This window comes from Microtus pennsylvanicus, chromosome 2 (assembly GCF_037038515.1).
Source record: "Microtus pennsylvanicus isolate mMicPen1 chromosome 2, mMicPen1.hap1, whole genome shotgun sequence".
NCBI classification, from domain to species: domain Eukaryota; kingdom Metazoa; phylum Chordata; class Mammalia; order Rodentia; family Cricetidae; genus Microtus; species Microtus pennsylvanicus.
The window spans coordinates 79,364,569-79,381,401 of record NC_134580.1 but is presented as its reverse complement, the minus strand read 5'-3'; the positions used below and the strand labels follow the sequence as shown (position 1 = coordinate 79,381,401).

General features: G+C 43.1%; 1 protein-coding gene across 4 annotated transcripts in view; it reads right to left on the bottom strand.

Moving 5' to 3' along the window:
- Positions 1-228: 228 nt before the first annotated feature.
- Positions 229-16,833, bottom strand: part of Slc1a2 (solute carrier family 1 member 2) — a 133,412-nt gene continuing 116,807 nt past the window's right edge. For all 4 annotated transcript variants that reach the window (XM_075961543.1, XM_075961541.1, XM_075961540.1 and 1 more), the window contains exons 10-11: positions 13,195-13,426; positions 229-9,183 (exon numbers count right to left, since the gene is read on the bottom strand). In XM_075961543.1, the coding sequence (XP_075817658.1) occupies positions 9,112-9,183; positions 13,195-13,426 (304 nt within the window). In that variant the 3' untranslated portion in view covers positions 229-9,111. The remainder of the gene's footprint in view (positions 9,184-13,194; positions 13,427-16,833) is intronic.

The window sequence follows — 16,833 nt, the reverse complement described above, 5'->3', positions numbered from 1 at the left end:
GGTTCACTAATGACATATCCTAACACCCAACTCTGCTAGCTTTACTTCATTTGACATGACTATTGTATACTGAGATTTTTTCAAAGAAAAAAAAATGTTCATTTGTAATACTATAGATTTCAGTCCATAATTTAGTGATCCTTTTATCACAAAGATCACCAAAGATGTAACTAACACTCTGTAACTAAAAGAATAAAGTAAGAAATGAAGAATAGGCAACCACCAAGAGAAACTGGAATCCACATTTATTGATGAGATATATATATACACACACAGAAGTTAAAACACTTAGTGAAGGATTGGATTCCCAGGTTATTTCCATCAGATGAAGAGCATCCAGTTATTTTACACGGGAATGTTACAGTCATCAGTCCACATCACAAAAAAAGTTGAAGACAAACATGGGAGACCTCAGCTACCCAAGATGTGCTCTGCCAGCAAGGTATTTCCTAGTACCATATATAAGAAACAGTCTCCAAATTAGTTGAGTTTCTCATCTTTTTCCATTCATTAGTCTTTAAATACCACGTGCTATTATAGATACACTATGCTACATGACATCAGACCAGCAGGGACTGTGAACTTGAGGGAAACCATTAATCCTGCCTACAGTCTACTTTCCCTTCAGTACAGTTCTCATCCAGAATTTGAAGGACCCAGACACCACATCCCCTCACTCCACATATCTGAAGCAGCCCCTGGAAATGAATGAACTTTACATCTTCATCATCTCTGAAAGAAGGAGGGGCTACGAGAACGCCAGAGCTCACAGCATGGTATTCAGTGAGTATGAGGAGGGATGTGGTTTGGACCATCAGCATCAAATTGCCCTTGTTAATCTCATTCTCACTCACTTCACACAAGCAAGCAGAGCATTCTGGGTAGGGAGATCAGACTCCTGTCACAAACTTGGGATCAGTGCATCAGAGGTTGGTCCTCTGCCCCTGGCCACTGCTGGCCCCTGGCTGTGCTGTGCTTCTGATATTCTGTTGTTTTCTGACAAATGTGCAAATGCTGCCAGAAGTGTGCTTTGGGGGACGGGGGCAGGGAGTTTCACCTGCACAGCAGCTAATCAGTAAATGCATCCCCACATTCTGACTCAAGACGTCAAGGGGAACACGGCTTTTCAGAATCTTAGGTCATGAGCACCAAGGCATGATGAAGATCTGACAACCAGGAGGTTGACCCTTCCCCAAAGACATGATTTGAGCATGCCAAGGAGCAGATGGAGCCCCCTTCTTTTGTCTCTATAGGACCAGCCCTCTGGTGAGGGAGGACAGGAGATGAGTGTCCTCATTCTAAACCTCCCTCGGCCTTGACAACCACAAGTTCCCCAGTGCACGGAATGGGAAGGATGCAGGCATAGGATGACCTTTCACAGTGTTGCAAGACACACATTCAACCCGATCCCTGCTCAGAGTTGTATTTACAAAGGTGCTGAACACGTAGAATCAGTACGGAGGCTTCACAGGTAAGTTCTTCACTCAGATTACATTGAAAAAGAGAGATAACCCCTAGAAAATACCTAAGACGGCAAAAAAAAATTTTCCCAACAGCAATCAACATATCTATTGCATTTAGATAAACAGCAAGAACAACATTTAAATTAAATTACATCTATACACCATTTCACTGAAATTACACACAAATACCTACATTATCGCTACACAAAGTGCATAGGCACTGTCTTCATGCGTGAACCAAGTGTCAGCGTGTACACACAAGAACGTCATGCTCTGACAGCTAGCTGTGCTTGGAAACAGGTACAATCTTAGCCAGTGGAGGGCACATCTAATCTGTTCATTAATGAGAAGCAGGTTCAAATACATGCGAGCATGTGTCCTATGTAACAGACTACCCTTTCAAACACGGTAAAATACTAGCCCTGCCACCACCTCAGAGTGTGTGTTTGGTGGAGGAAAGACACCGCGTGTTTTCCGTGGCTACCGGTTTACCTTGAGGGAAGGTCACATAGTTTGATGTCTACCTGAGGATAATCTATTTGGGTTTATTCTAAATAAACTCAATGTGACTCTAAATCCCACCTCCAGTCCCCCAGTGACACAGTATGGATTCTGAAATCCGGGTACTAAAAATACGTTATCTTTAATTTTCTTTAAAAATATATGTTCAATTCATGCAACAATGTGAGGTTTTGCTCTCGTTTTGCTTGGCAAGACTCAAAACTGTACCTAACCTGTCCCTAATTCTTGTCCTACCACTCATCCTCCGTCTTTGCTACTCAACATTTTCCTAGGCCAATTTTCACGTAAGTGTTTAGTAATGTATAGAAGACTCTGATATAGAAAAGATCCCACTGTTAGCACCAGCCTTTATCTTATGGGAAAGGAAAATTAGAACGGTCAATTGGGAAAACAAGGCCCAGTGCCAGGAGAAGAGAAGTCAGCCCCGTTCCTTGGCATTGGAGGATTAGCTGTCCAGATGTGCATCCTGAGTACCTAAGGGAGTTGAGCAATTCCTTGTGCCTAGTTAGGTCATGTTACTCATTGCATTGTCAAGGACCGAGTTCCTAAACTTCTCAAATGTGGCTGTATGCTCAAGAAACAGCTGATGATCCTAAATTGCTATAGAAACTTGTGCTCAAATTAGTTACACTTCTATCTATGTGGTTGTATAGAAAATATCATAAGAAAATATCTGTCTGAAAAATTACAGATACTAAATACATTATTTCGGCCTACTCTGAGTCTTTACGATTTTTGAAGAATAGATATAAACATGTGTAATATTATTAAAGGCTAAATTAAGGTTAAACTTGCAATATCCAGGACTATAAATATTTCTCTTTATAAATAATAGCAAAGAACTTTGGGGATTCGTGTAAGAAATAATGTAAGATTGGGCCAAAATAGCTTTGTAGACTTAGGGTGCAATACTGATCAGAGGGCAATATGCTGTCCCTAGTAACACAGGTTCTTCCCAGGAAGCTAAAATATATCTGCTGGCATCAAGATAAATTCAGTTCACAGTTTGCCAGCTCTCTCCTCAAGCTGTAGAAAACAAATAGAAAAGAATATACAAAATTTCTCTCAAAAGTAGGTTTGTTTTCATATATACAAATCTCTATATGACCAGATGATCTGGTCCGTGATGTGCAGCGTGAAGGTGGGATGCTGAGCTCTCACAGAGGAAGGAAGGAAGGAAGGAAGGAAGGAAGGAAGGAAGGAAGGAAGGAAGGAAGGAAGGAAGGAAGGAAGGAAGGAAGGAAGGAAGGAGAAAGGGTTGAGGTGAGCTGTAGAAGAATCTGGGTACCAAAAGACTCTTAAGACAGGAAGGGAAATATGGAGGAGTAAATCACCAGGTTTCGGATAGTGTTTCAGAGAATTTGCTCCAGGGTGGAGGAAACTTAGGGATATGTTTGACCAACTTCCTTGGCTTGTGAGTGTACTTGTCCCCTAGGAAAGGCAGCGGGCTGTTTCCAGGCAGAGTAAATGGTTGCCACGAGGAGAAACAGAGCCCAGAAGCAGCAAGGCTCTGACTGCATCATGCCCATGTCCCAGAGGATGGTAACAAGGGTAACAGCCGTTGTCAGGTTCCAAAGCTCATCCGGGGATTGGGGGTGTCTCCAGAGGAACCCACTGTCTAGGTTACACACTGACTCTGCAGAGAACAGGTCTATTCCAACCGTAGATTTTGATCTCAGCACAGAAACTCCTCAAAAGACTTCTAAAAATACCAAAATGGGTAACTGGGTCACAGGATAAGCATTAAAACAAGACTGGGAGATGGCGTAGGAAAAAAATCCTGATTGGAAATGATTTCAGGTGGTAGTGTAAACCTTATCCCTCACTTTTTGACAGTGACCTCAACTGGGTCAGTTAACAATCATTATTTTTCTTCTCTGCTCCCGGTCTTCTGCTACCTCAAGGCTGGGGGGTGGGGGGAGACACGACACGGTGGGGGGGACATGGGGACTGACACAGGACACCCAACCACCATCACTACCACCAGCAAAAAGTAACCCTTTTAGACCTGGTTTTCCATCTTGCGAGCCCAAATCTGAAGAGCTAAAATCTTTTCTGGCAAGAACGATGTCCACCGCACTAGACATCTCTAGCAGATATTTGGTCAGAGGGCAAACACGCAAGCTATGGCCTATTACAACAGAACCGGAGAGGGTAAGCGGGCTTGTAACATCCTAACTAGAGACTCTGTGGGCACAAGAAAGGGCTGGAGCAAACGGGAAAACTCCCCTCTCATAAGTGACAGCGTCCGTCCCTACAATGTTCTGTCCGTTATGCAAGCAAACCAAGAGGGAAACTTTCAAATCCGCCTGCACGTCCCTCCAGAGGAAAGGTGCGGCTCCCTGGCTCAGGGATGGATGTTCATGCCTGCACGGCATGCATGTGGAGGGAAAGGTACGTGGAGACGGTTGCTGTGGTTGTGTGAATCTCGCACCAAATGTCAGGAGTGTTCAAGCTTGTTTGCCAGGGCCTCCCAAGTTCCCACACAGGTTTGGCAATTAGGGCTGTTTGGGGAAAATGGTGTGGGCTGAGTATTTGGAGTGGGCTCTGTTGCCACAGCAGGCATGATGCAACAGCATCTGTGAGGTGCCTGGTCCCTCACCATGACTCTGCAGAGGATTTCCCTGGGCAGAACGGCCGCTCCTGTGAGAACAGTGAGTTTAGGTTAACAGAATCTTTCCAAAAAAATATTTAGTGTGGTTTAAACTATGGGTTAAAATGGCCGCTCTCCAAGCTTGTTGTAAAGAATGGGATGGAATAGAGGCTTGAGGTGGGGTCACCCAAAGGGAATGCAGGGGGAAAAAAGACATCTAAACCAATTATTCATTATTGTGGGTTTTTACAACTTAAAATGCAAATAAGCCATGCTTTAGACCAGGAAGCCTCTGACGATGGAAGAGAGTAAAGCAGAGATCAGGAAAGGGCATGCGCAGAGCTAGAGGGAGACTTCAGTCATTTGGTCCAATCCCTTTCCTTCTCATACGGAAGCGAGAGAAGCGCGGACAGACAGTGGCCTGTGTAAGCCACCCAGCTACAAGGGGGCAGTGTCTAAATCAAATGTTTCCTCTCCCAAACCACGCTGTTTTTAAGCATCCCTGTGCCGTTGCCTAATTATGGTTTAGGCAGTGAGACTGGATATTACTCAGTTAAGATCTGCTGCCTCCTCCCCGGCCAACCCCCGCATAACTACATGCCCATTTACCGCCCTGACTGTTGAGCAATGGGATGGAAAGAAAGGAAGGAAGAGATCAGTGAACTGGGAAGAGAGTTTTAGGGAAATTCCTAAACCGATGGGTGTTTTTGAGCAGATTTTATATCACTCCACCAGCGAAAAGATAGCTGTCACTTTTGCCATCTGGCTTGGTTGGCACGCAGTGACCCTTCTTTTGGGTTTAGCCAGAAATTTCTACAGATGCCAAGACCATGAATATTCAGTGACAACTTGATTTAGGAAACCCTCACTTGAGACGCTGCATCTTCTTATGGTCCTTGGCCCTGGGGTCCTGTAAGTATCCCAATACCGGAAAATCCCATCTGATCCTTCTTCTCGGTTTATAATGAGTTAGGCTGGAAAATAAGCAAAAGTGTGAAGCCCAGGACAGAGAGCAGAAGCTGGGCGAGCTGCCCCTGGGCTGTAACTGCTGCCGTCTCAGCCATCAAAGGTCAGAGATGCTCAGACTTGTCTACTCGAGTCACAAGTGTGGGAACTCCTGTTTGGATTTATGGCTCTGCTGCATGAGAGAAATAGCGCAAAGGCAAGAGCCTGGATCCTGATGAAACCAAAAAGTTATAGTAATTTGCTTTGGAGGACAAACGGGAGATTATTTGCAAAAACAAGGCAGATTGGTTTTTTTTTTCTGAGGACCCCAGAGATAAGTTTCCCAATATCTCAGCGAGAGAGGTCCTCTAAATAATTGTATCTGCATGCGGCATGATTTTCCAGCCACCACAGGAAATTACCCGAGACCAAGTCAGCTGACCATTGAGACTCCCAGCATCCCCTTGCAAAAATTGTTCCCCACACTGAATTCTTCCTACCCACTTCTCTGCTTTCTTAGTTTCCATCCAGGGACATTTCAGTAGCCTTTCATTCTGACTGTCGAAGCTAACTAGAGAGAGGAGAAAAGGCCATTTGTCTTTTATGGAGCATGAAAACTTCTACAAGCAATGAGGCCACACAGGCTTTTGCTATACCCAACAGGAAGTAAAAAACAGAATCTGGTTGTGACTTTGTGGCCCTAAAATCACCTCCAGGCCTTTACTGAGGTTATGTGTGCTTATATCCTGATGACTGTATATGGAAAGGCCACCCTCAGAAATCTAAGGTTAAACACCACTTTCAAAACAGTCATCTTATTCACTGACTGGATTGGCTTTGCTGGGTTTTACTCAATAGCTGAACATTAATTCCTCTTGCTTCTCAAAGGGAACGGATGAGAAATGGAAGGCTGAATGTCTGCTTGGTTGGTTTGCTTCGGAAATGATTTTGTTTCCTAAGAAGTAACAACCAAATCCATTTAAGGAATAGGGCTACAGAAGTTTCAAAATACAAACCTCCCTAGAGTTAGTGTATGTGATACTGTGTCACATTCAGTGTGTGTGTGTGTGTGTGTGTTTTAGAGAAAGGGAGGGAGAGAGAGAGAGAGAGAGAGAGAGAGAGAGAGAGAGAGAGAGAGAGAGAGAGAGAGAACTACATATAAGAGATTGGACATTCAGATCTACAATTCTTGTGAGACCAGGTATGTAATCTGAAATCAGAAAACCCGACTAGGGAAGCAGTGTCCCTTGGCTCTCCTAAAAACACTGCCCTCTGACACAGGTTAATGGGACAGCTAGGGACAAGCTGAAGACAAAACAAACTAGAAAGGTTTTCAGGCAGACAGACTATGAAGCAACAGCACACATTGTCATCATGTGGCTGCTTTTGAGAAAAGGTCAATGTATAAGTAACAAGATGGCCTTCCATCTGGGGAGAACCATTGTATGGAAAGACGTCCCCCAACACACATAGCAAAACCCAGCATGCTCCTGGATGCCTTCCCTAGATACATCTACACAGGTAGGAAAGCATTTCCTACGGGAGTAGTGGGTACCACTTTCAGGCTATCTGGAACAGTTCCACAGCTACACCAAAGACTGTCATCTTGGTCCCTCTTGTCTTCTATAAGGGACTCATTGCCTGTCATGGCTACCCTGCTAACTGTCCTTCAAATGAAGGTGAAAACAAACAGCACTGAAAAACCATCTGCCAGCTGGTTCGCTGGTGCCCATCTGAGAACTGAGGCTGAGCAGGAAGGCTGTGAGTTTGAAGCTGCACAGCAAAACCTTGTTTCAAAAGCCAAAAACCAAAAAAATAAATAAATAATTCAGTTAATACTGCTCCATGGTGGTCCTTGTTTAAAAACAATTAAGGTTTACGAGATTAAAACAAAATAAAGCAAACAAACAAGAGCCAGGAATCTCTTGTCTTTTGTATGTTTCCAAGCTGTCTGATTCGAAGGAGAGAAGTCACAAGAGAGACTCAAAGGAGAGGCAATGTCGCAGTACCCTTTGTCAGAGACGCTGTATCCTACTATTATTTATGAAAGTCTCCCCAGCTCTACTTGCCTCGGAAGACACATGTATTTTGACCTATGGACCAGGTTCTATCTGCTCTTTAGAGTCAAATGTGTTCTGTTTCTCAGTTACTCAAGTTCCCAGCTAACCCTTAAACCCAGGAATCTTAGGAAAATACTGTGGGTTATTCATCAGAAGATAATAGTGGAGACAGTCAGAATTTTAGCTTGCACAACCGATCATTAAGGATTCATTGGCTACATATCACAGGCAAGCCACCACACTGTGCCAATTACATTATTTCTTCCTTCAGACTTTCACAGCCTTTGGACAGGATTCTACCTGGGAGGTTGTGTGGAGTCATTCTTTGTCCCTAATTGATGCTTTGAGGCTGCCTGCACTCTGTCTTGGGAATATCACCTTTATAGGATTTTATAGAGAGTTTCGCTTGCTGTTCCTTTCTCACTGAAGAGGAAGAATGCTTTTGTGTCTTGGGATGGTTTTCAGGCCCTTTATAAAATGGAACACTTTCTACATGTTATATATCAAAATGATACGAAAAGAGGCATAGTCAACATGTGTCCCTCTGTGTGAGGAAGCTAAAATGCTCAGCAATGTAGACGGGTGAGAATGTCAGGGAAGCAATTTGGATATTGAAAATCTTTTTGTTAGGAACTCAAATGAGAATCTGATGCGTGGAACAAGTAGAAACAGATCAGACAGACAATCACACAACTTCACTCTACTGTCTGAATGCAAATCAAACAAGTGTGCTTGAATATTTAAGTCTGGTTAAAAGTTAGATTGACTATGTTCTCCTACTTTTCTCAAGGTATGCAGTAGTTATGCACAGATAATTCCTAGTTCATTTTCAAATTTTAAATTCCCCATTTTTCATTTTCACACACACACACACACACACACACACACACACACACACACACTCACACGGAAGGCAGAGCAGCTGTCATGGGCTCCAGGGTCACCTGCCTTCCAAGAGTATGGGCACCCACTTAACTTAGACAGTACACAAATTGTAAGTCGTCAGAGTTCCCTACAACAGATGCTTCCGATCAACGCAGGTGTTGACTTTACAGGTTGGAGAGGAGGAACTTCTAGAAGCTTCTAGCAGAATCTTTAGTACAGAACAAGGTGAGCCATGAACACTTTAAGGAATACCATACTGCGTGTGCTCACTGTCTCCAGTCCCTGGTGTGTACCACACTGCTTTCGTCCTGTCTCCCTGGGGAAACAGCATACACAGGTCTGCATCGAGACATAGGGAAGCTCGCGAGAACGTGTCTTCTGTTCAAAGTGGTTTCTCCAGCAGCATCCATCCAGACAATAACACAAGTAAGAAAATTAGACAGTTATGAAGCATTATTTGGCAAAAACACAGCACGGTGCCTGTCATCACGGTGCACAACAACTCCTCTAAGCCTCGGCTAACAGATTAAGTAAACATAGAAATATATGCATTTTTCCTTTCGCAAAGGAAGCCTGTTTAGAGCATCTTTTACCATAAGATACGCTGGGGAGTTTATTCAAGAATTGGCTGAGATTCAGGTCATTATTTTTCACGTTTCCAAGGCTCTTCCTCAACACTGCAGTCAGCTGACTTTCCATTGGCCGCCAGAGTTACCTGAAAACAATTACCATCAACATCCAACTTACAGGCCACGAATCACAAGAAACACTACCCATGGGTCATGTGGAGAAGCACCAGATCCAAGCTTACAGTGTATGCTGAAACCATAGTTTTAAGTGGTATTCCTTCAAAATTAGTTTTGAAGACCTCCTGGTGTTCAACAGCAGATAGAGAATTAAATTATATTTGCCTGGAGGGTATTGAGGAATCACAGATACTCAGTATTGAAGGGACAGCTTCAACAATATTTTTAGCGTTGTGGGAAATCTCAGTGCCCAGAGATTCATTACATATTACTGTAATCCTGAAACTACAGTAAATGCCATGTGCTACTCCATACAACCATACAGAAAGAAATCCAGCATTAGGCAGCTACTTCTACTCATGCACGAGAAAGGTTCAGCCACAGTGAGGCCAGGTGAATTTCATACATGTTTAGTCTTAATTACTGAAATGATGATGTTTTGTCTTTACTGAATATGTTATCTTGACTTTAGAAATGAAAAGGGGGGGAGTTTAAAAGTTGGAGATTAGTAGCAAGGTATTCTAAATCATTTCAATGCAAACACCTAGAAACGTATAATTAGCAAATCATACATATTTTTTTTCTGGCCCAGAGCAAACTGAACCTTTATGCAGGAGGGAAGTCTTCCCATCCACTTCTAGGCAGGTTTCCTAGCTTACCTTCTGTCTGTCTGTCCTCAACGTCATGTGCAAACTTAAACCCAGGACTGATATTCCACATAATGAAGAGACTGGATTTATGGAAGCATTAGAATATGGAGACATGACAAATGCAGCAAGGTTTGAAAGAAGTCTGACCTCCTTTTTACCCAAGTGGAAATGAAATGCATGCATCTAGAGCATGCAGCACGCTAGGAACAGAGAACCAAGTGACCTTCGTGAACCATGCAATGAAAATAAAAAAAAAACCTACCCGTTCTTTCAATTCCCATTAGCACACCCCAGCTCCCCCCAACACACCATTGCTTAAAAAGCCCATGCAGTTAGCAGGGATATGCCTCACATGCTGTTAGTCCAATGAGAATTAATACCTCCCAACTACCATTAGGAGGTAGAGACCGGCATGACATAACAACGCTTGAAATGTTTTGACCAGAGCTGCAGCAAACTGGTTTCCCCTTCACCAAACTGTCAATAAAGACTGCCAGAGACAGACTGGAGAAACCTGCCTATTCCTGGTGACCTTGAATGTGCTTGTTTGGCTCTCAGTGATCAATCAGATCAACAGCAGTACACAGTTATCCATCACAATGTGGCATCCTGGGAAAACCATACAACATGTGGGATGTGTTCCCTTTTTGTGTGTAAATACTGGGACCTGTATTTCAGAAGTAGCGGGAACAGCCGCTTTTCTGGCACTTGTGCCCCTGCCGAACCAAAGAAAGCTGAAAGTCTTCTCCCTAACCCACTCTACACCTGTCTTGCTCCACCGAAGGTAGGGCCTTGGCAACAAGCATTGACACTCTTCCTGCTGGGCTCTGAAAACTGGACCTAAAAAGTGGTGACGCTGAGAGCTGACTGGAAAGAAGTTCAAAGGAATGAATGGATGCCAGCCGGATACTTGTGGGAAGGATGTGCATCTGTGCACATAGCTCTGGCTGCCTTCTACATCATTGACACAGGTACCAGAGGGAGAAGACCGAGGATCTGCTCCTCTTCAAAGAGCTAAAGTCAATCACCTCCCTAAAAATGCAAGCATCTGAGATACTTACGAAACCTGTACACCGAGATACATTATCCTCAGGGCCTGCTCAGATTAAATATTGAGACCATCTAAATGCTAATTGTTCAAGACAGATGCAGGTGGTTGATAGGGTAGTCAATCTTATGGAGAGATTGAGCAACTCGCTGTATGATACTGTGCAATAAAAAGGCTATCTAGACACGACATGGAATCAAGATGCTAGTGGGGTTTAGTCAACAAATATGCATTGAGTGCCTACAACAGCCCAGGCACTGTTAGGAAGTCTGGGCACAATAATGCTGGATGAAGACCACATGCCACTATGTATGGGCTTGTTTTATAGCGACAGGATCTATTTATTCCCTTTATTTACCTTTGCAGTTTTCTTTAAAACATGTAGTAAATAGTCTTGCAATATTTTGCTTTGTTTTGTTTTGATTTTTGTTTTTCAAGACAGGGTTTCTTAGTGTAGCTCTGTCTGTCCTGTGCTCTATCTATACACCAAGCTGGCCTCGAACTCAGAGATTTTTCCATCCTCTGTCTCCCAAGTGTTGGGATTAAAAGCTTGCACCATCACTTCCCAGATTTTTGCAATCTTTAAGAAGAGGAAAGTGAGTCTGAAAAAGAAAGACGTTTCCATAGCTCTACTCCTTACTTTTCAAAACACATGCAGTACCATGAAGCCCTTTGAAAAGTCACCCAAAGGGTCCCTGCATTAACTGGGATTCTTCTTCACATAATAGCGAAACAAAAAAATACATATGGTTATTCCACTGCATCTCATCCTATGTTTCCTTGAGTGAAAACAATCTGAGTTCAAATCTTCTTTCTTGTGTTACATCGCATGTTCTTGTTTGCATAGCCCCAGGACATAATCAGGGCCTTACGGGTACAGGCACTCAGTAAACACTTGATGAATGACAAAAACATGCGATGTCATGGGGAGGGGGACACACACCACTAAATCATACAAGGCACACAATAAATACTTGATAAATATGAGATAAAAATCATTTCATGAGAATACTGACCCTTTTTGATCCAAACTAGTGTGTGTGTGTGTGTGTGTATGTGTGTGTGTGTGTGTGTGGAAAGGAACTTAACATGTTCACTTGGATGTGAAAAACACCAACACTGCAAGAAAATAGATTATTGACCCAAAAATTGGTCTGAAATTTAAAAAAATAGACATCACTTTTGCCTTATCAGTTGATCAATGAGTAGTCTCACTCCTCAGTTTGTAGCAGAGCCTTGGCTCACCTGCACGTGTACTTGATGTAGAGAGAACAAGCAAGGCTCTCTGGTCTACAAATACTATGGACCCATCATCCAGTCTGGTCAATGGAATTGTTCCTGTTAGCCTTACCTCTCTGGCAGAAACCATGGAGTTATTTGGAATAACTCAAGATTTACCACAGTGAGAAGATTGAGCAGGATCTTCCAGCAGGAGTCAAAAAGCAGCAGGGAGCTCTGTTGACTCAAACTGGCTCAGCCACACACTCAACCATTTCAGCAAGCCAGCCCTTCTCTCACCACCAGGGTCTCCAGGTTTGCATCGCTCTGGTCACAACAGTATACCTTTAACAACGTCAGGTTAGCTACAGTGAAGGCCAGCAAGGACCCATCAAGCTTACAGACTTGGCACCCAACAGCTTGGAGGAGAACCCAGAACACCCACAGTGCAGGAGAACTGGAGTGTGTGGTACCTAGCATTTTAAAGACTCTGGGTAACTGTTTGGAAAGATGTTTATTCTTGGAACGGCATCCCTATTTGGGATGCAAAAAAAGAAAGAAAAGAAAAAGAAAAAAAGCCAGACTAAAACTTACCCTTCCACCCAAAAATAAAAAAAAAATAAAAGGATGACTGCCAATCAAACTTTAAAAGAAAAAGGAATTTATAATACAGAGTAAGGAGGAATAGTCATGCTACATAAAGTCAATGATACTTGATCAATGTTTTTCTTGACCCTTCCTTTGAGGAAGAGAATATCTGAAGGCCATCAAAGTTTTAACGATCACAAATTCTTGTCCCAACAAGTGAAAAAAAAATTGGCCAAATTAGGGGAGTGAGGTGAATGAGGGAATCTGTTGAAACAAGCAACTGCTTGGTTCTTTTGGTGTTCGATTTACTGATTTCTCCACCATGCAGAGTGGGTTGATCTGGGCCTCATGGAAGCTTGGGTTACATGATTCCTTACAAAAGCATGGTAAGAATGGATGCAGGGTTTTGTGTTTTTAAGAAGTCCGGCATGCACTATTTATATGCAGGTCTCAATATCCAGGAATGGGAAAGGTACCTTGCACTCGTCTATTATGACAGAGTTGTGTGCAGCATAGACACACTGATTAGAGGTGCTTTCCCTGTGGTTCTTCGAGTCGTCGTAAATGGACTGTGTCTTGGTCATTTCAATGTCTTCATGCATCCGGTGTTGCGAGTCAATGGTATCCAGTTCAGACTTGGAGAGGTGATAGACGATCCCAGCCCCAAAAGAGTCACCCACAACATTGACCGAAGTTCTCATCCTGTCCCTAGGGATGAAGCAAAGAAGTTCAGTGAGGAATTGCTCTTTCTATGAACCGAAGAAGAATATTTCAGAGTGTTTCTCTAACCAGCAAGTATCCAGAATATCTTTCCTTGTGTCCTATGCTGCAAGTTATGAATTTTTAAAATTGCTAATGATATAAAAACTCACTTCAGGGAATCAGCACCAAGAAAGCTCACTGAGTTCTTAAGAGTAGTTGTGCTCGCTCATCAGAAAGTACAAGCCAGTCAGTGTGAAGGAACTTTTGACTACATTTCCTACACTTCCAAAGTCCTGTCAATGAAGGTGCTGGAAAGCTACTAAAGAGCTAAATAAATAAACAAATAAATTTGAAAAAGGAAAGAAAGGAGACGAAGTAACGTTGTTGAGGACACTCACTTGCCCTTCAGATTCTATGAGTATGATTAAGGTACAGGAAGAGTGGAAACCTTAACTTTAAAATTCGAGCAATGACTGTGAATAAATTCTAATTGCTGGGATGCAGTCTATCTGTCGTCAGAAAGTAGGAATAATGAAGCTACACTTGAAGGAACCTGATGTGGCTCCCTTGCAATTCTGGCTGCCTGACTTCAATCAGGCAGATCTGCCCACGGTGCTGGGGGTGCCTGCCAAGTGATCAGCGCTGAACCTGAGTTCTTGGGTGTGTCCCTGTCTTCGAATGTGCTGGTCCCTCTTCTGCTCTTGAGAATCTAACTAAGGGACGCTGGAGTCTGTAGCTGAATGAAGATTTAGGCCTGAGGACATCCACGGGCACCTGAAGCTGATAGTAAAGAAACCCCAGCATAAGTGTCCAAGAAGGAAAATGGGACAGGAGTTGCCAAGGCATTAGAGACAGTCAGATGAGAGTAAGAAACCCCACTGTGCTATTACATAACAGCAGAAATGCCCTGTACATTTCAAAGGCAAAAGAGGGATGTAGTCAGTTTCAGCATAAAAAAATTATTTCTGAGAAGACATATATATTTAACTTGACTAAATACTACCCAATATATACACACATCAAGATATAATGTGGTGTCCGGGCGGTGGTGGCGCACGCCTTTAATCCCAGCACTAGGGAGGCAGAGGCAGGCAGATCTCTGTGGGTTCGAGGCCAGCCTGGTCTACAGAGCTAGTTCCAGGACAGGAACCAAAAAGCTACGGAGAAACCCTGTCTCGAAAAATCAAAAAAAAAAAGATATAATGTGGTTCTTTTCTAATATAAGTGTGTTTTACATTTTAAAACATAAAATTATGTATAGAATATAATTTTTGTATACAGCAGAGAATATAAATGGCTGGGATGTAGTTCAGAGACAAAGGGCTTACTTAGTGTGTGCAAGGCTTTGGGTTTTATCACAGCACCATAAGAAAAATCATATATTCCAGAGGTAGCCTGGATTGGAGTCAAATGTGATCTTTGTCCCTTACCTACTGGCAGCTCTGAGCATCTTATTATTGTGGGCCTTTTCAAAACTGAAATAACCAGAGATGGCCAGTGCACAGAGTTGTTAGGAAGATAAAACAATAGAACCAAAATGTTGACCACAGTTTCAGACACCTGCTAAAAACTATAAAAAGTTATTTAACCTGATGATAATGTACATGTAATATCAGTACAAGTTTTACTTAGTCAATCAAATGTATCTTGGCAGTTTCTAGGCAGCACATGACTGGTTAAGCTGCTGTCTCCCCCTGAAAACATTAGCCTTACCTTTACTCCAACTCCTGTAACAGGCAGGATGAGGCAGACAATGCCAACTACCACCCTGAGTCCACAAAAGAGAGAAGGAGCTCTAGGTTTTAGGAACAAAGAGACTGCAATTGATCCACCAAGAGCAGTCTAGAAGGACAGAAACTGGCTTTTATAAGTCGAGAGCAGGAGTGGGGACTTTATGTATGTAGAAGTACCCTCTTCAAAGGTGGAGAAAGCAAAAGGAATGGTTGATGAGAGAGGCAGAGGGCACGGGTTGTTTTGTTTTAGAAGCAGAATACTTGAAGTGGACTAAACATTAAATGAAGCCCATTGAGATGGCAAGACTAAAGGGATGGAGAAAAGGTGATGCTCTCTGGTGACGAGTCCTGGATAGATTTAAGAGAATGGGACCCAAAGTGGAGCTGACAACTGTATCTTTTGGTAGAGGGACTTGACTCTACACTATGGAAGAAAAGGGACATAAGACAAATTCATGAAGATGGGTTCCTCAGGAAGACTGACGGAAGGAAAGGATGTATGTCAGACAGCAAGATGCCAATTTAGATTAATCCCCACCTTGCCAACTTCCCAGGATACCCAGTCAGGAGAGCAATCATGGCTATTCTGTTTATATTTTTTCTCATTTTACAGTTCCTACTCCCTCTCCTCCTGTTTGTATGTTTTTTGCTCCTCCAATACTGCAAAGTCAAGCAACTTACAAACCACCGAGGAAATGTCTTACTGACTCTAGAGAACTGTAACTCTGGCCCAAAAGAGGATATGAGAATTTTTGGTTCATACATGGAAAGTTTTCTACAAGCAAATAACTTTCACTTTCTGTATGGTCACCACTGACCTCTTGGTAAAGTTTGTCTTCCATGTTGATCCCAGTAGTAGAGAGAGAAAAGAGGGAGAAGGGGGAGGAGAAGAAGGGAGGAGGAGGAAGAAGAGAAGGAGGAGAGGAGGAGAAAGAAAAGAGGGCAAAAGAAGAGAGGATTAAAAAAACAAAAGGAATAGAATTATTTATGCACCTCTGGGATTCTGTCTGCCAGGAGGGCAAGAAAACAAAAGAGACGGGAACAGAATTTTGCATTTAATGAATTCACTACAAATGGCACAACTCTTCTTTCTGGGCTGGCAGGAACCAGAAACAAGAGGGGTCTGAACAGTCCTTCACACCAATCACTGGACCTGGCTTATTTGAAGAGAAATAATTGCCAAGGTACTCTGGTTCTTTTTTGTCTTGGTCCAAGTCCTCTGGCAGGAAGATGTGAGAATGTCTAAAGGTCCAAGTTCTCACAGGGAGTGCTGGGTCATCCAGCTCTTCTGGGTCTTTGTAATGTGTTGAATCCTGAGAAATTATTATCGCTGTAGATGTAAAAGAATCCAATGCTGGAATCTCATAGAACTTCACCAAGTGGAAACAAAGCACTATGTGGACTCTTAGAAGACAGGGTGATGAGGGTCTTGGGGGTCTCTGTGTGGCAGCAATGGGTCACATAGGGTTCCTACCAGGCTGGCATTGGAGGGCTAAAACACCTGGGCTTCAGGAAGGAAGGATACTCACCCAACTGTTAGTTGAGATTGGATTCCATCTTGAAGAGCCATCCTGCTCTAACAGGTTTTTCTCGTGCAGCTTTCTCATTTGTCCCAGTTAGAACGGGTATACCCACCAGCAGGGAAGATAATAGCCTCCGACATGCCATCTGAGAGGCTCA